The sequence below is a fragment of the Neolamprologus brichardi genome, chromosome 14, assembly GCF_056152115.1.
Source record: "Neolamprologus brichardi isolate AB-2024 chromosome 14, ASM5615211v1, whole genome shotgun sequence".
Lineage (NCBI taxonomy): Eukaryota > Metazoa > Chordata > Actinopteri > Cichliformes > Cichlidae > Neolamprologus > Neolamprologus brichardi.
In genome coordinates, this window is record NC_142117.1 from 36,110,588 (window position 1) to 36,131,064 (window position 20,477).

General features: G+C 40.3%; 1 protein-coding gene across 7 annotated transcripts in view; it reads left to right on the forward strand.

Moving 5' to 3' along the window:
• Positions 1-263: 263 nt before the first annotated feature.
• Positions 264-20,477, forward strand: part of LOC102793546 (glycerophosphodiester phosphodiesterase 2-like) — a 45,029-nt gene continuing 24,815 nt past the window's right edge. For 4 of the 7 annotated variants that reach the window (XR_015720001.1, XM_087851250.1, XM_087851254.1 and 1 more), the window contains exons 1-2: positions 266-492; positions 17,038-17,204. Coding sequence is in view for 5 of the 7 variants with exons in the window: in XM_087851250.1 (XP_087707376.1) it covers positions 17,143-17,204 (62 nt within the window). In the remaining 2 variants the exon portion in view is untranslated. Of the gene's footprint in view, positions 493-17,037; positions 17,205-20,477 lie in introns of all 7 variants that reach the window. The other 3 variants (XR_015720002.1, XM_087851252.1, XM_087851251.1) reach the window with 3 other exon arrangements.

Genomic DNA, 20,477 nt, shown 5'->3' on the forward strand with positions numbered 1-20,477 from the left:
AACAATTAAGTAAAACCCTGATATAATACAATAAAGCGGCCGTATAAAGACAAAAGCTCTATGTCCAAACAGGCCGATATTTATACTTGAACGAGCCTTAAAAATGCATTTATCAGGTATTTAAATGGTTGCGATTGATTTTCAGTCAGGCGATTAGCTCCAAAGTGAGTAAAAAGCTCAGCACCTGTGTAGCGTTTACTGGAACAATGTGAACGTATCCATGGAGAGCGCTGTGGTGACGTAAGCAACAGGTTGAACGGAGCCCCTCGCGGACGCCCAGTGCCCGCACTTCTGTTGTTTCCCTGTCCGGAGCTCACGCGGCATCATCATCAGCGGCACACGCGGAGCCGACTGCGTGCATGTGTGTGAGGCTGCGCTGCTGCACGAGACCACTGCAGCATTCGGCTGGTGCCTCAGAACCCATTTTAAAAACTAACGGCTCAAAACGAGACGGAGAAAACGGACAGCGGCGGGAAAACTGACGTCCTTCAGGTAGGAAAACCTTAATTTATTTGTTTGGGTTTTTTTACACCGTCATTGGGGATTTTATTGCGTTCTGTCATGTCTGACATGTCATGTCAGTACTGGTCACACACAGTGAATAACGGTTTTTATGTCACGAGCAGCGTCCGTGTAACAGCGACTTCTTGTCCTGCCCAGCTGAACGATGTCGCGGTGATTGAGCACCGCACTAAATAGGCTGCTTGGTTCTTCTGTCTGCATAATCCTTACATTGAAAGAGCGAAGAAGACCAGTCATAATATTTATAATTTAAGGTATCTATGACTGTGTACATCTAAGCTATGTTTTAATGGGTTTTAATTTCCACCATGGACTGGGTGTTTCTTGTTCAGTAAGTTCTGGTTTTATTAATTAGAGCAAAACTGGGAACAATGTGGGCAAGAGTAGACCTTCATTTGACTTTAAGTTGTACAGATTATGCAGCACACTTTGTATTTCATGAGTTACAGTCACAAAAATGCATTTCTTTAGTGTGTTTTAGTCAATTTATTCACACATGTCCAGCAGAGACTGCAGGCGAGTCTGAACAGTGCTGTCACATATTAGTGGTTACCGTCAGTGTTGATCTTCAGCTGCTTTTCTTCAGTTTGATGGTTGCTTTAATGGCACATGTCGTGATTGATGGCTGTCAGGCTCTCTCATTGCTATCCCATAGTTCAATACAACTCAGTACAGTGGCAGGTTCCATTTTTTCCTTTGAGGAGTAATATTTAAAGTTGAAATTAAAGCCTAACAGGTAGAAAAGAAGCTGACTGGTCAAAATAAGTTGTAAAAATCTTTTTTTTTAGGACATGATTTATGCATCGATGATTTGCTATTAGAACACTCTCTGGTTAAAGATCTTTTAACTGTGACTGCAGATGTGTCATGAGGACATTTTGAAATGTCACAGGATGATTGAAGATTTGTTTTTCCAGTCGTTTCGTCTTTGTGTTGACATTCAGCGTCCTCTACCAGCACCCTGCACTACAAAGCACCTTCAGCATACCCAGGATGTGTTTCAGATATCTCACTCTGACATCAGCAGTCAGGCTAAACAGTCACACGAAGGTAGGTATCAACTCAGGGTTTATCAATCTAGCTGCGAGCGTGTTCACATCAAAGAGGCAGCGTTGACAGCATCTGACCAATTACAATCATCAGTGGGTACACAGGAAGCGATGCGGCTGATTCATAAAGGTAAACTGGAATATTAGACACATATGAAGAGGTTAAACTCTCAATACAGATGAAAGCAACACAGCTGCTGCAGACTAAGCAACAGTGTGAGAGAGGAAATGTTTATTATCAGAGCTGCATGAATGTGTGTGCTTTCAGGGCTTTGGCAGTATGACTGGAAAGGACTTGCCATATTAATAAAGTCTAGCCAATTTGAAGCTGGTAAGGAAATGCAGCAGAACTGCTGATTGTGTAAATTGATACTCATCAGTGTTACGGCTCTGTCATTAACACACAAACAAAACTGAGAGATTACATTAAAAGGATGTTTAGATGCGTGTAGGACAGCTTTGTTTCAGCTGCTGCACCAGTGGTGTTAATGGTCTGAGAGCGGGCATATAAATGTTAAATAAAGTGGTTTCTTGTCAGTTTCTTGTTGATGCTTTTCTCATTGAAGACTTTAGATGATATTGAAAAACTGATATTGAAAGACTTCAGACCCGCATCCAGCTTCTTCTGGGAATATTGGTGCTATTTTCCAGGGGATTGATCGGTCTGTAAGAGGTGGTTTCGTACCTTCTGGTCTCTTACCCAGAGCGTTATCTGTGTCAGAGTGGGTTAGGTCTGCAGCATAAGTTGCTGTGGTGAACTAGGATCTTAAACCTGAAAAGCCAGGGTTAAACCTGTTATTGCCTCAATAAGCACCTTATCGTACTCCGTGGTCAGGCCTCAGGTGTGTGCACTCTGTGGTTGTGTTTGTGTATTATATAAAGATTTGTTCTATCATCTCTTATTGCTTTGTGAAAATATAAGAAGCAAAGGGTCGCGTCCTCTTAACACTACTGAAGAGAGAAATATTAGCCTCTGTTTCTCTCTCAGGCGTCTGCAGGTTGAAGTGAGGATCCTGCCTGAAGCCATCTCATACTCGGAGTGTCTGGGGAGTAAAATTGGCCTCCATCAATGCTCATCCCACTCTGACCTTTCAGCTTGATATTTCTGTACGGGTTTGTGCTGTTTTATCGCAGATTTTTCTTTTAAGCAGCATACAAAGCTTTAATACTGAAATTTTAAGCAGTTTTTCAGTTATACAGTTGGAATTAGAAGTTTCCCCTGTGCATTGTTTTTTTTTATTATGAGGTAATGTGGTGCTTGCTGCAGTATTATTACTTTAATTTTCAGTACACTTTAATCAGATAGGTTTTATTACAGCTGATGAATATTCCCACAGCATAGCAGTAAAACCAATTAAAAACATTGTGATATCTTTTTCTCACTGAAGGTGTTGAGTAGACGTGGTGATCATTCTCTCAGCAAAATGTGTAACAGATACGATGGTCTGTGTTTTTTAATGTGAAACGAACACTGCTGGAGCTGTGGACCAGCACAGCTCTTAACCTTTTTAAAATAAATCTACTTTTTTTCCAGCTTATATTCGTGTTTTATCAAAGTTCAACACACATTTACCGTTGCCCATCCAAACATTCATCAGGAATTGTTGAATTTCTGTCTTTGACAGATGCACCAATGAGTGCTCTACATGCGCTTTCATACACGCATTAAACAAACTGGGCTTCCTGTACAGATCGGTGAGTGGATAGGACTTTCTATAACAGGAAGATGTAAATGTGAGGTGGAAGATGGAGGGTGCTGTAGTAGGGCTGGGCCATATCATACCGTTCACAGTAATACCGGTATAATGTTGGGCAACGACAAGAAAATGAAATATCGCGATAGAATATGGGTAAAACACGCATGCGCAGTGCCTTTGTTTTCATACGCACATGGTGGCAAAAGCATGGCGGCGACGGAGAATGAGGAGGGAGAAAGCGGATTGTTAAATGAAACAGATGAACCAGAACTGGTTTGTAAAAATGCTGCAACTTCAGTGGTGTGGAACTGGTTAAGCTTTCGTCCGTCAGATACACAACAAAGCACTATTTTTGGTAGAGCATGCTAGCGGGCCGTCGTTATTACCGTGTTGTTTGGAAAATACGGCACACTTAAAATCAATCTTTTGATTTTTCTGAAAATCGACAGTGCCCCTTATAATCCCGTGCGCCTTATGTATGAATTCTGGTTGTGTTTACTGACCTCGAAATGATTTTATGTGGTACAAATCTGTCAAATGTTTTGTACGACTTTGCTGAGCTACGAAGCCTCACCGCTTGATGGATTGTCGGAGCATTACTGCTATCGTAGGCAGGAGCCTCACGGAGTAATACGTACTGTGCTTCAACATGTTACCGTATTGTGTGTGTATAACCTCTTTTTAAGTTTTCTGGATATTATACATGGTTATGCTGAGGATATGTCGGCCAGTTTCCACTGGAAATGCCTTTTGGTTAAACTGTCAGCAAGGAATTTGCATTTTCACTGTTAAATTTTTATGTAACTTTAATGCACATAAAAAAACAGCTGCTTGTTAAGTGGAAATACATTGATGTTTGGTTTTTTTTTGCAATAATAAAGTTGTGGAGTTGTAAAGTGTTTTGTCTAGTGTCAATTATATTGTCAGTTATATTGTTATGGCAAACTTTCAAATGTATATCGTGATACATATTTTTGGTCATATCGCCCTGCTCTATCCTGTAGTATTTTGATGTGGAAGATGATAATCTGCAGGCACTCAACCCAGAGTGTGTGTTTAACCACACTCTGGCAAGCATGCAGGTACTAACATCCAAAAAAGAAAGCTTAATGATGACATCAATGTTATTCAAAATATTTGCTCTAGAATAATTTCTGCAATTTTAACCACAAATTTTTGACTGTAAAGCTTTGACAGCAGAAGCCTGATGGTTGTAGCTGTTGCTGTTGAGCTGTGCTGTGATGGTGTTTGGACAATGAGTGAACAGCTGATTGTGCTGGATACAGAGGGCTGCTTTGTCTTAGCTGTACAGTCTCTCCTGCTCACTTATCTGCTGAGCTACAGTGTCGTCTTTTTCTGTGTGGCACACACAGAGGCTTTAAAGATTGATATATTGTATTTGTGCAGCTTTACTGTTGACATTTTGTTTTTTTGGTGCTTATTTTAGTATGTTTAGTATGTTTTTGTCTGAATTTGCTATGTACTAGTTAAAAACAAAACTGGCAAAAGTATACAAAAGAAATGGAAACATTTATGTGAAATCTGGCAGATTAACAAGAAAAGCAAATTTATGAAAATGGAAAACTACACAAAAAAAACCTGACATTTACAAGCCAACTTGCAAATTTACAAGGAAATTTACAGAGTTGAGAAAACATGACGAATATATGAGAGGAAAAAAAATACTTTGTCCTGTAAAATTGCCAGTTTTTCTCCTAAATTTCCATCTGAGAGCTTGACTTTTTTCTCTCTCTCCATTTTTAGCCCCTTGAATTATTTTCCTTAAATTTCCCTAATATAACATTGTAAAATTTTTAACTTTACATAAAATAAATATTACATTAAAAAAAAACTGAGTTATAGGGGTGAGCCTCAAAACTATGTCATGGTATTTCAAAACAGTTTATGATAATGATATTTCTGATGGTATATTAAAAAAACCATTGAATGATGTTTTATGGATGCTCGCGGGCAGTAGCATGTGTAAGTGTACGAAAAGCATTTTCCTTCTTTTCCGATGAGCTACTGTCACTGATGACACACTTCCTAATTTGAGGTGTGAATCGAGGTGCCAGCAGCAGCGCTGTAGTGCAGTAGTATTGACACAGCATTATATCCAGTAACACAGTATAAGTCAAATGTAAGCACAAAAGCAGCCTAGTTGGTGTTTTCCCAGGAACATTTCTGTATAAAATAACTCCTTTAAACGCTTCAGTTCAACAATAACAAAAGTATGTTCACTTTGTAACACTTCAGGAGTTGCACAACACTGTCACATAATAAAACCTGGGATGTTGTGTCTTGGGTTGAGCTTTTTAATCAGCTGCTTAGAGCCCTGCTTTTCCATCATGTGACCACATTGGTAATTTGCACACAGTTTGGTCCTCCTGTTATATGAAGTGCACTTAGCAAAGCTCAGTGGACTTATTTGTTACCCTTCGGGTCACACATGGACAGCTGCTTGTATCTCCTCCATCGTCGTCTGGTTTTAGTCTGTGTTGTGCTTTTTCATCCCCAAGTGGTGAAACAGCAGAAACTGTTTTCTTACATTTTTTTTTTTTTTTTTTTAAATCAATTTGTAGGTGCTGAATTGTCATTAGAGGCTCATGCGGCCCTTGCTGTCAGACATACTCGGGCTTGTCTTGTTGTGCGCACTTTGGAACATGAATACATGCCATTGCTATAGCAACAATATTTTATTAAGTCAGTGTTATCGCAGAAGATATCATGGAAGGGCACAGCCCTACTAAAGCACCAACTGCTGTACAGAGACATAAAACAGCCTTTTTCTTTCACATATTTGAAGTGTCAGTCACAGGCTGCGTGAGAGAAATCAGGAAGGAAGGAAATGAAAATCTAGAAAGAACAAGATGTGCAGATGTCTCTATCAGGAACATGTTGACATTCGCCTCCACACTGTCTGCACATTTAGTCGCAATGTTTTTCCTCCACCTCCACCTTTTCCTCCTCCTCCTCCAGTCTTGTGTGTTTTGCTGCATCATGTTCTACAGATGAAGTCACTCTGTACAGGCAGCCTTCAGCTCTGTGGATTCAGTATTCAGCTCTGTGATTGCATTTTTCATCCTCAGCAGGCCTCTCTTCGACTTTACCCCTAGTCTTGGACCACTTGCAGTCAGCTCTAGGATCTACTGCTGCGTGTCTCCAGCAAAAAGAGCTGTGCATTGGGACTGCTGTAACGCATTTGTTTGCTCTTAGTGTTTGTGGGTAATCTGACATTAGCCAGGAGAAAGCGAGGTTTGTCTAATGAAACCTGTCTGAGAAAACAGGAGTTTGACCTGGCTAATAATTAGTTTCAAGTTTCATGTTACATTACTCACACGAATACAGTTGCACTGAAAACCCACAAATGTGCCGTATCTGCCAACCAGACGAGGACGACAAACAGAAATGTTACAATAACATTTTCAGAAGCTATTATGACGTTTTGCAATTTTTCTCAATTTTTCCGACTGCCTTTGAAGAGCATCACTAAGCTTGTATTCCATTTCTGATGGTCAGCAGCATCACAAAAATCCCAGCTTTTGTAACTAAAGTAACAAATAAAAAATCCAAATATACCATAGTCTGACAAAGAACAAAAACAGATTTTGTGTTGTCACTTCAGTATCTGAGTTTGCATGACCGGAATGAAACGCAGATTCCAAAAGTAAATACACAGCCTTTACTTGCAAGAATACAAAGGTTCATAGAAGAAGGCAGCTAAATAAATTTCAGGCAGAGAGCACACAAGAAGACAAACAAACTTTGACAAAGACTAAAGGGAAGAACATGGCTGTAAATACACAAACACAAGGTAATCAAAAGATCGCACACAGGAGAACACAGCTCAAACGAATCAATACATTAACTTCTGGGAACTAAAACTAATAGAAAAGCATCCATCCATTCACTTCCGCTTATCCTTTTCAGGGTCGCGGGGGGCTGGAGCCTATCCCAGCTGTCATAGGGCGAGAGGCAGGGTACACCCTGGACAGGTCGCCAGTCTGTCGCAGGGCCAACACACAAGGACAGACAACCATTTGCACTCACATTCACTCACACATTCACGCCTAGTGACAATTTGGAGTATCCAATTAACCTATCCCCACAAGCTGCATGTCTTTGGACGGTGGGAGGAAGCCGGAGTACCCGGAGGGAACCCACGCAAACACGGGGAGAACATGCAAACTCCACACAGAAAGACCTGATGGTGGAATTGAACTCAGGACCTTCTTGCTGTGCAGCAACAGTGCTAACCACCGTGCCACCGTGCTGCCTAATAATAGATTAATAGATAATAGAAAAGCACAAGATACCAAATAAAACAGGACCTAAAGTAACAGGGGTGCAAGAAACTGTCACGGTCCTGGGTCGGTGACCCAGTGTTTTGAGTTTCTTGTGTCTCTGAGTTTTTTTCCGGGGCTCGAACCGGCAACCTTCCGATTACAAGGCGAACTCCTAACTCTTGAGCCACGATTGCCCATTTACGTTCATTTAATGTAAATGAAAAGAAATCCAAATCAATCTAACATTCTTCAGTAAACAGTAAATAAAACCAAAGCAAAGTCTCTAAAAACATAAAAATACATAAAACTCATTAGAACATATGATTCTCAACAATAATACCAAAATACACAAAAGCTCTGAATGATATAACGTGAGGCATCAAAACAACAAAGTCACAGAGCGTGACAGCCACCTCGTTGCATAGACTTTGTATGCAATCGCCTCTTCTTGAAAACTAAACTTCAAATCAACCTACAGGAGGTTCATGCACTCCAAAGCACTATTGGTTGGTTTACATTTAGTTAACACAATGATCCCGGGCAATCACACTTAACAGAGGTGTTTATATCTTCCTGGTATTTCTGGCTATATAGTAAACAAAACTGGGTTTACAGAAAATGAACCACATTGGTCATTTTCACGTCAGTGGGCAACAAAATATTTTCTATGCAAGAAAAATCCCAACAATATTGACTTCAGTTCAGCAGCTGTTTTATTAATAAAAGTGGTTCTGTGGTTTTTTTGATAATCTCAGCTCTGACCTGCTTTACATTTCCACTTCTAATATTCCCTAAAGGGACCACTGAAGTTTAGCCTGATGCATATTAACGCCCTGAAATCACAGTTGTTTGTTTACAGGAGCAACAAGCATTAACTGTTTGGTTTAGAGGGCACTTCAGATTAAACAGAAGATCCATGTTGTTTTTTATCTAATAACTCTTTGTTCTCAGTAATGCAATGCATGCTTTTTGAATAGTATATCAGGTTAGTTTATAATTGTTTCATTTTTGATTCAGCTCACACAATATATTCCTCAGTGTTTTGGTGCCCCAGGCAGGTTATGATTTGTCCTCAATAACCATTTGCCCCACCTGTGGCACCTCCAATCAAAGACATATGGCTCAAGTCGCTGCATTAAATTACGTTTGGCACTGGAAAGGAAATCCAAACATCATGGCTAAGCAGTAAATATGTCTCACTGGTTTCACTGCATTCATCCTCATCTGTTAAAGCATGCCTCCTGTGAATAGGCTCCATATTTCCAGTGTTACCAGAGGTAATAATGTAATTTTTGGGAGCAGCCAAAAATCTGGTCAGATGTATTGACGGCAAGCAGCAAAGTGAAATACAACAGCTTACTAACCTCTTCTTTATCCAGCAACCTCAGTTCCCCACATGATCTTGAGATTAACCGATATATGCACTCCACTCTAGAAAACCTGCTTTGGTGTCAAAGATGCTACTTAAATGCTAAATTATTATTGATAAATTATTCTTGGGTACCCAAGTCTTTCTCACATGGCTGTTATAGAGATGCTCAGGGAACCGTCTGAGCAGCAGAGTTGCTTTAACATTAAAATGTATCTTTACATTTTGAAGAAACTAAAAAGAGACACAAGGATGCAAACCTGTCAGGACTAAGGTCTGCAGGATTGCTGAGAAAATTATACAGACCCACATGTATTAGCACTGAAGCACATTTGACACAATTGATATGTGGAAAAAAGTTGGCACTTAATGACTGTTTGCAAGTTATGATGCCTACATTTGCTTGTGGCAAAAATGGTCAGAAACAAGCGGCAAGCTTGATATTCATAGATATTCATGTTATTATCATTTTATGGGGTAAACTCCTACAATCACTGATTATTTTTATATGGTCAGTATCAGTTTTTTTTGAAACACCTGAGAGGTAAATACTCTGGATTGCACTCAGCAGCTGGAAACAACAAAACAATCAGTACGACACAATGACTGTGTGTCAGCATAATGCCAAGTCCTGGTGTCATAGTAGTGGTGTCTACACACAGCTGCAAAACATTTAAATACGCATGTTAAATTATTTTAGCAGCATACTATCCACAGAGTAAATTTCTTATTGATCACACTTTAGATAAATTTAGACTCTTGTGTACAACAATTGTTAGAAGTCTATTAAGTACAAGTAAGAAGGTCCTTGAGTGATAACTTTGTCCTTTGTGTTTGCCCTAAATATCAGGCCTTTGGTCTCAGCAGAGGAGAAGGCCGACCTTGTTTGCTAAACTCTTTCAATGATTTGTCCTTTTGGGAAACTGGAGCAAAGTTTTTTTTATTTTTATGTTTTGAAAACTGGAACACTTGTGTAAATCATAATCTGATGTTTTTCTGGGTCAGTAGGATCTGCTGTAACTGCAAGGTTTATATATAATAAGTCCTTATTTAATCATGTGCAATGTTGATGATGACGTATAGTTTCTACTGGTGGTGCTTTGCAAAGGTTCTCAGTAGTAACAAAATGTGTGTCGATTGAATGTGATTTGTATACGTTATGGTCACTTTAAAAATGCTTTTTATTATGTGTTTAAAATATCACGAGGAAATCATTTTTAGACATCCTGAGATGATGTGTTCTAGGTTTTCCAGCTAATTGGAAAACCATTAGGTGGAAAAATTGAGGCTATAGTGAAAAATGCGCACCAGAATTTCTTCTCAAGTCACTGGTTTTCTGCAGTTCATTGCTGCTGATTTGGTCTAAGGCCTGCTGTTAAACACCTGCTTCCTAAACTGTATTATTATAACATCCACATCAGTTTTCTAAGCCATCTTCATCCTTAACGTTAAAGCATTTTTTCACAACTTTGAAGTTTGACATCACTAACCTGGGCACACACTATGCATTTTTTGGGGGGTTCAGTCGCGTTATTCAGCTCCAGCTCAAACTGTACGACTGTGTTTGCGTATGCACAGTGTGAGAGGTTGCGTTAAATCGGCCCGTGGCACTGCTTCCACAGTGCGATACCCTCACGAGTAGAGCAGGGCGATATGACCAAAAATATTTATCACGATATACATTTGAAAATTTGTGATAACGATATATTGACACTAGACAAAATACTTTACAACTCCTCAACTTTATTAGTGCAAAAAACCCCAAAACATCAATGTATTTCCACTTAACAAGCAGCTGTTTTTTATGTGCATTAAAGTTATATAAAAAATTTGCAGTGCAAATTCAAATTCTTTGCTGACAGTTTAACCAAAAGGCATTTCCAGTGGAAATTGGCCGACATATCCTCAGCATAACCATGTATAATACCCACAAAACTTAAAAAGAGGTTATACACACACAATACGGTAACATTATGTTGAAGCACAGTACATATCACTCTGCGAGGCTCCGCCTACGATAGCTGTAATGCTTCGACAATCCATCAAGCGGTGCGGCTTCGTAGCATAGCAAAGTCGTACTGAAACATTTGACAGATTTTTGAGCGGCGTGTACATAAAATCGTTTCGAGGTCAGTAAACACAACCAGAATTCATACATAAGGCACACGGGATTATAAGGGGCACTGTCGATTTTCAGAAAAATCAAAGGATTGATTTTGTGTGCCGTATTTCCCCAAAAAACACGGTAATAACGACGGCCCGCTAGCATGCGCTACCAAAAATAGTGCTTTGTTGTGTATCTGACGGACAAAAGCTAAACCAGTTCCACACCACTGAAGCTGCAGCATTTTTACAAACCAGTTCTGGTTCATCTGTTTTATTCAACGATCCACTTTCGCTCTTCTCATTCTGCGTCGCAGCCATGTGCGTATGTAAACAAAGGCACTGCGCATGCGTGTTTTACCCATATTCTATCGCGATATTTCATTTTCCTATCGTTGCCCAACATTACACCGGTATTACCGTGAACAGTATGATATAGCCCAACCCTACTCACGAGGGGCGACCAGGATGTTTGCGTATCGCAGTGTGAGAGGTTGCGTTAAATCGGCCCGTGGCACTGCTTCCACAGTGCGATACCCTCACGAGGGGCGACCAGGATTTCAAACAGGCTCGATTTTCTTGTGACCATACGATTGCTGATTGGGAGCTGGTCGTGAGGTGTTAATCGCTTCTCATTACCCCATGTATACTACACGATGCACGACACACGATTAAGGCGAAACTCGGGCCGATCCCCAAAATGGTCACATGAGTGGAAAATCGTCTCAAAATGGGCCCAAACTCTCACAGTGTATGCCCAGCTTTATTTCCGGGTCTGAATGCGGTTTCATTTTCTAAAGCCAAACAAACATGAGGCACCGCTGAGAGGTAAAAATGGTCCAGGCTTTTTCAGCTCAAATTTCAATCAGCCTGAGAGGGATTGAATTCTTAGGCTTACGAATATTTGATATCTGGGATACCGTGAGCCTTCTGGCTGTGTTTTAAAAACTTACAGATCTGCGACTGAGAATGGCTACTAACTAGTTTTGGTGGGAGCTCATGACAGTTCAAACAAACAAGATAAAAAAACAAGAGCCTCATCCAACCTGAAGCAGGATTAATACATCATCACTTAATATGTATTAAGTGTGTGTAGGGTAGAGTATTAACCCCTTTGTTCACGCTTTAATGCCTGAACATTAGATCTAAAATGAAGCCTGACAAGGCATTCGAAAGGCATCACAACATCAACCTTATCAACAAAACAGAAACCATATTTCTTTGCTGTACAGAACTGTGCTGACGGGTTTTAGGTGTGTAAATTGTTTCGGAGCGTCTTAGTTAAAAACTGTTGTTTAGAGACGCTCAGTCCCCTTCAGACAGCAGCACATATGGTGAGGTTCCCACCTTTCCTGCTGTCACTGGGATCAGAGCAGTGCTGCATGTCTGAAGCTGTGTCAAACACAGACTCTTTACCTGGTTGTGTTGTTCCTGTGGCGCTGCAGCGGTTCAGTGATTACAGCTGTTTCAGGGTTCGACGTGACCGTGACCAGGTGCATTAGGCTGTCATTTAAAATAAAAATGGCAGACAGAAACACCCTCCTTCTGTTTTCTCTCATTTTGACCAAAAAAGGCAGTGTTGGTTATCTGCAAGGATGATAAATGTGAAACTATAGAAGGGTTTAGTCAAATGTTATGGAAACTATGCTAAACTTCTAAATCTTCCATGTTAAATAAGATTTAAAATAAATTAACAAGGAAATAATTCAGACATACCATAGTGTGACAGAGTGATCTGGGATGTTTAACCCTTTAAGACCTACCATAGAACCAAGTCCGCCAGAGCTTATATTATATTTTTACATGCTGTAGTGCCATTTTTGGGAGCATTTCAAGTTGATATACATCAATACAACCATTACAGCCCAAATTTTAATAATATGTATGCATTAAGTGCATAGTAATTACATAAATTGCAAAAAAGTGCAATAAACTTTTTTAACATATATTTCTAGTTAGAGAAATTTAAGAGGCTTATCCCTCAAAACTGTAAATACAAAAAAGTTGCACAAACTAGTTTCCCACCACAGGAAATTTATTTTAAGTGTCTTCATAGTTTTACTTTTGAAATACACCAATTTTCACATACTGCAGGAAAAACGAAAATAAATATTATAGTGCAAATTTGCAAAAAAACAGCATATGCATCAAAATAAACTATTTCCAGCAGTGCAATATGAGTCCTAAGCATCCCAGAAACGACACAGAAAGTCATAAAGTCAAACATAACTTTTAAAAACACCAGTATAGGCTCATAAGGCCTTGATGGTAAAAAAACTACATTTCCGCAAAATGACGTCATTTCCGGTCGGCCAGGTCATGGCGGACATGGCGATAGTTCTCGCTGATGGAGTAGGAAGTGTTACGAACAGCTGATCGGATCGGCAAAGCGTGTTTCTGGAATATTATGTTTTTGTTGCTGCAAGTGCTTTTTATGCAGTTTTTGCAAAGCTATATGTGGAAGGAAACTGTGACCGAGGACAAGCTGATGGCATAAGATGTAAGTACAACTCCTCAGGTTTCATATGCAAAAAAAATATTGCGCTAGCTTACGTGGTTGCAGAGCTACCGGGATTTAAAAATAGTTACGCAAAACAGAGCGTGTCCGCTCTGACCGGCTTTAAAGGGTTAAGGAGCGAGAAAAGTAAAGAGCTGCAGGACTAAATAACAAAATGAGAGCTTTGTTGTGAAACAAAACGCACAGCTGTAAGAACTTTATCTGACTTACCTGTCTTTACATATCAAACTACAGCCTTACTGACAAACACAGTTTTTTACAACACCTGAAAGTAAAAAGTTGGTGCTGTAATGTCGTTGTTGATATAGTGTGCATAAATATAAATAGAAAAGTGTGTGGGCAGGTGAGGTGACCTCAGCTGAAGTTTTTTGTTTTTTTTTTTGCCTGTGGCCAAATAAAGTGCTGTCCATGCGTGCAGTTGGATGTCCTGCAGCTAAGGCCACAATCCAAAATCTGTACTGAGGCAAAGAGGAACTGACAGATGGATAGGTGATGGGGGAGAAGGTGGAAGGAAAACTGTGTCAAGACAAAGAAAGAGAGCCAAGGAAGGAGAGGTTGACATAAAGACTGAAAAACCTCAGCAGCACATTTTCCCGTGAACCACTTTTGTGCGTCCTACTCGTTGGACAGTGAATTTATCCACCTAAATTTAACAAGTGCACCCTACTTTTTACCTCAGGAGCTCAGGTAGTGCTCTCATCACGTCACAACCTGCCTCACATCTAACGCACTTTAGGTCCTAAACCCAGCAACAGACACAAGAAAAAACACTTTTATCGGGTGTTAAAACTTTCTGACAGGCTGTGGGTTGAGAGTAACTTTAGACAACAATGGTTTAGTTATGTAAGCCTATAGAAACAGAGCTGTCTGCAGAGTGAAGGGAGACAGTCTGTGGACTAAAATACCAATTAATCCTTCTGCAATTTAACTGTTAGCAGTAAGCCGGTCCAGATAAACAGCTGCTGGTGTGAATCCATTGTGGTGCCTGTAGACCTTTTACAGTTCGGGTGTCTTTGCATTGCCTTGTGAAAAACTGTCCATACAGAAGGAAACTAAAGAAATACAAATTCTTCGTGATTATATCTGTATATTATATATAGCCACGATTAGTTGTATATTTATTTATACTTTTTATTACTACTCCCATTGGCTGTGACACAAAGCTCACAAGTCATTGATTACTCAGGTTGGAGGTCCGATCCCTGGCTGCTTCAGTCTGCATGTCAAATATTCTTGAGCAAGTTACAAACCCCAAGTTGTCCTCCGATACATCCGTCAGAGTATGAATGTGTGTTAATGTTAGATAGAAAGCACTTAAGTAAAAAAGCAAAGAAAAAAGTGCTTGTATGAATGGGTGTGAAATGATATAAAGCACTGTGAGTGCTATATAAGAACCAGCCCATTTACCACACTTTAAAACAACTAAACTAAAACTAATAAAAGATGGTACAAAAAGGGTCATTTGAAAGTGATGTCTAAAGTTCTGCAGTTCCACACATACACGTTTAATCATTAGTACACGTGTTGCATGGATTTCCTGCGTTGGCACAAACCTCCCAGTTAAGGCAACCACACTTATAAATGAATGAGTCATAAAACATGTGCTCCCCGGACAGTTGATGAATAATGGCCAAAACCATTTAGTAGTTCTAGGCTCTTAAGCTCGTCTGTGTCTTCTGTAAGTTGCTTGTTTAGAGGTTGTGGCTGAGCAGTGTAGCTGTGCTATTTGCTGAAATCTTTATTCTACCAGTCAGACCTTCCACACTTTATCCACATGTTTCTCTCACTGCACTGCTTTTTTTTTTTCCAGTTAGTAACTCCTCTGATTTTTAGCACTTGTATATTCAGCCTGGCTGCAGGCAGATGTTGTTGTTTACAGGAAATTTCCAGCACAATAGACATTCAGTATCTCAGGTTTTGCTTGAATGACAGCATGTGGGTGCTGACTCCCTCACCTAATATTTACATTTCCTGTTTTTATATTCCGCGTCTCTCTGAATATACTATGTGCTCACTGTGAACTGCACAATTCACTGAGTGTGGGACAGAGGACTCTGTGGGCTTTTATGTTCTGTACATAACAGCTTTGATGACGCCTAATCGTGGTTTCCCTCTCACACTTTCACCCTGTCATTTCCTCACTCTCCCCTTTATCACTCCATCTGGTCCTTTCTTGTTTGCCCCACCTTCCATCATCCTCTTCACTGCAGTAATAATATCTGATGTCACAGTTGCCATGGGAGCTGTGCGATAAGTTTGCTGGTCGTCTAGTAACAGACTTCAGTCACAAAAATTAAAATGGAAATGACAAACGACACACTGAACTGTGCACATTTTAAGATAGGGATATGTATATAGTGTAAAATATATTGCTTATGTTAGCACGTTTTAATAAAGTATTGTCATCTTATTTCATTTTCATTCTTATTTCGATTTTGCAAGCAAAATGTAAAGAAATGAAGGGTTGCTCAGTGCTTACTGCACATCACTGTGTGGTATAGAGCAGAATAGTTTTGGCTGAAATGAATTACACATCAGGAATTTCAAACCTGGTTGTAAATTTCTTGAGCTACTGTTTTCATTATTGTGGAAGAAGCTGTCTTATCAGATCCAGGAACAAATCTAATTTTTAAATAAATCCATCAATTATGTCCACATTAGAGCTGCAGTATCACCAGGTAAAATGGGATTTTCTAGATGTCCTCCACCACAAAACATTTTCTTCTGGGAAATCCCAGCTGCACTTTGATGCCATATTTAATCTATCGAACGAGGTTTACATCGGGTTTCCTGCCACTTTTGGGTGCCCAGAAAACCTCCAAAGGCAGGTGTCAACAATCACCCTTATAAGACATATGAACCACCTCACCTGGCTCTATTTGAGATGAAGGAGCAATGTCTCTGCTCCAAACTCCTCAGCTATCTGTGGAGGGCTGTCCACACAGAAGTGATGCAGGAAGCGACTTCCAGTAACTTGAAGTAATGTCATGTGAAATAACAGCTTGCAGTGTGAAGTAAGTGAGTCCATTCTTGTGTTTATATATTAAGGCTGAGGAAACTCGTTTTGGATGCTTGTGCCTGTCACTTCATTCTTTTTGGTTGCTACTCACAGCTCGTGACTGTGAACGAGGTGCAGCTTTACAGCGATGCTACTCCAATCCCCCTGAAAAATTGCTGCCATTACTCTGTCTTTAGGGGTAGATGGAGAGAGAGAGACTTGTTCTTCTTCTGTGGGTGTAGTTCACTCGTTCTGCTCCAGATGTGGCGTGATAGATTAGCTGAGCATGTAGGACATTTGATTATCATAAATCACATGTTTGAGCTGTAGATCAAATACAGGTCAGTGTGTATTTCTGTGAGCTGATCTGCATCTTCTGGGTTACTTTAAGCAGGCCACAGTAAAGAAACCAGGACACTCTCACACGCTCTGTCTTGCTGAGTCTACTTTTCCTGTGAATACATTTTAAATTGAGCTTTCTTTTCTCCCCGTTAGGTAAAGAGTTTGGTGACCAAAAATCCAGCTTTCCCCCTCTCGCTGTCCTACATGTCTTCTGTCCTTTTCTGTCTCTCTCTGTGATGCTGGGCTGTGGCTGACTGTATGCCCGTGACCAGACTGAAGCTGGGGAAGCTAAAGGTGGTGCGGCGGCAGCTGCTGCAAAGGTACAAAACACCATCACCATTACACTCACTGTGGTACATACAGACTCAGGGCTCGCAAAATTTCAAAATCCCTGGTAGCCCTTCGGGCAGGGACTCTTCAGTCTTTGGTAGCCCAAAATAAATTTAAGTAGCCCGAATAAAAAAGAGAACAATTTTTTTGATTGATGTTAATCAAAAAATTGTTGAAACACAAATTACAACATTGTATAAAAATTACAATCATCAACTCAAATACTTGGTTCTAATTAAACAGAAATTTCTATGAACTTGTAAGAACTGTAGAACATGAATCAGTCTGTGTCAGATCCTGAATTTGAATTTTCCACTGAAGTCACGGGTTTTTGAAGTTTGCAAAGACTGCTAAATTGTGCCAGTGGTAGTTCACCCTTTGCAACATAGTACGCTGTTCTAAGCAGATTTTTCAGGTTTATTTTTAGTATGTTATTTGCAATTGGTGTTTGTTTTTGGAAAGATATTGCAGACTGAGCAATAATGCATTTCTTGCATTTCTCATGGGTTCTAACGGGGGCCTTTCTTAAAATTATTGGTCCCAGTAACAAAGGCGCTTGTCGACTCAGAAATCGAGGGAAAACCAACAACACACCCGGCAGAACATTATGTTATTTACACGGGTGCACATAAGTGGTCCGCATGTGCGCATTCGCTGTCAAAATAAAAGTCGCGCACCAGATAAGAAGTTGCAACGCGCGTTTGCGTCCATATAAAAGGCTGTTTTTGTCCGCTAGAGTGGGATTTTCACAGCACATTCTGCACCACATCTCTGTGCGTTCATCATTTGTTTGAAGCCAGCTCACCTCCTGCAACCACTTTTCCGAGAATACGCACTTCTTTTGTGGTTCGGACTCCTTCTGACATTTCTTTGGAGGTGGAGGAACACCAAAGTAATTGGTTAAAGGAGCTTCTTCAACATCTTTAAGAGTTCTAAACAAATGTGTGTCCTCCTCCAGAAAATCTTATGTACGCAAACACGCGTTGCAACTTCTTATCTTGTGCGGGTTTTTATTTTGACAGCGAATGCGCACCTGCGGACCACTTATGTGCAGCCCTGGTTATTTAGCTCATCATATTGCAGCCACAGAAATTCTTTTGTCCATGAAACCATAAAGCTGCACTTTCTTTTTGCCTTATAGTCTGATTTGTCATAACTTTTCCGTTTTGTGGTAAGCTTTTCTTTGGCTGTCACTTCTTCACCCTGACCTGTCTTATTTGGCTCAGCAGAACTAAAATATATATCCTGCTGCTTTTGCACAGGTACTCAACATAACGCTCAGCGATTCTCTGCGCGATCAACCTCTCACATGTTTAAGCTTGCTGCGGGAGATTTCGCTTGTCATGTTTGCATAGTAAGCTAACGATTGATAAGACGATGCCAGAGGAATTGGTGCGCAAATTATCGTCACTCACCAATCAGTGCTGTCGCTCTCTATACACAGTTCAGCGATTGCAAAGTGAAAGCAAAAAAAATTGACATACATTTTTCCTTCCTATGATAGCCCGACGGGCAGGGCAGAGATAGATTTTGGTAGCCCGACTTGAAAAATCGCTAGCCCCGGGACGTCGGGCTAGCGATTTTGCGAGCCCTGAGACTGTAGTTGAATAGTCCAAAAAATGGCCTCTGACCTCTTTTTTCTTAGTCATCTTTCCTTGATCTTGAAGGAAACATTGTAAGTTAATATAGCTTCTAATCATTATTTACCAAGGTCCGGTGGATTTAGAGAAAGCATATAATGGAAGCCAAGAGATGAACTGTGGGACTTCATGAGGAAGTCATGGAAAAAGTTAGGGCAGAGAAGTGTGTGAGGGTGATGCAGGACATGTATGAGGACAGTGGTGAGGTGTGCAGATGGGTTCATAGTAGGGGGTGAGATTACATCAGGGGGTGAGAGATAGACTGAACTTCTTCTTGTTGCAGTGGTGATGGACAGGCTGACCGATGAGGTCAGGTCTCTGAAATGTGATGTTTGCAGAGATCAGGTGGAAGAGAGCCTGGAGAGGTGGAGGTTTGCACAGGAGAGACGCTGGGCAGAAGATGTTTAAATGAGAAGGAGACAGATGGAAAAGTGAAGATGCGAGGAGCAGAGATGGTGAAGGAAGATGAGTTTAAATAGCTTGGGTCAACCATGCAGAGCAACTGACAGTAAACAAGTAAGGCGAACAGGCAGGGTGGAGACATGGTGGGGACACATGTTAGAGGCAATTTTTGACACAGGAATAGCAGCAAGTGTGAATGGGAAGGTTTACAAGATGGTATTAAAATCACCAGCCCGACGTCCCGGGGCTAGCGATTTTGCGAGCCCTGGAGAGGCTGAATATGTTAAGATTTTCATTGGGAGTGACCAGGATAACGTTAGAGTACATCAGAGAGACAGCTCAAGCTGAGCAGTTTAGAGATGAAGAAAGAGAGGCAAGGCAACCTCAGCAGCAGATTTTGTTACAGCTGCACTTTTTATGAGGGTTTAACAGAGCCTGCAAAGTTAAAAATAAAACACATCCAGAAAATGTAAACAGCAGACAGGGTTAGCCTAAAGTAGCTTGAATGGAGTGTCCTGAATTATTTTTACACACTGGTACAAAGAGGCATTCAATAAAACCAAATACACCCTGATTTCAAATCTAGAATTTAGACCATTTTAATTGTCATTGGTTCCTCAGGGCTGAACTTAATTTGTTTTAAAGTATCAGAAAATAACTTTTCAAACATCCTGTCTGTACACGATGAGCTTTACACTGTTTTCATGGAGGACTGTTCGTTCTAAAGTATGACCATCTGTACAGGATGAGTCACACAGCTTATTTATGTACCAAGATAACCTGAATGCATCATCTAAACTGTGCTATTTTCCTATGAGTTTACTGTAGGAAATGTTTGTTGATTTCAGTAAAATCTCGAGCAACCAGCACATTGTCATGCAAAGATGTATTAATTTTAGATGTTAGTGAATCTGGGTTTTCACTCAACATTATTTTGATTAGATTATTTCACACCCCGCACTACTCTTCTTTGCTCATTTCCAGCTCAGTATTTTCATGTTGGAGTACCTTTGTATGAATCATAAATTAAAATAATGCTTATTCATCATATCAGTTGGACACATTATAACACAGTGGTCACAGGATCATTAAACATGCTGTCATGATTTGAAATACTGTGTACATCCTCACGTTTATGTGCTTTTCTTTTTTGAGTCGATGCTCTTGTGTTTTTAGTTTTCTTTTACTCTTTATGCTGTAAGGGCCATCGACTTGTCAGGG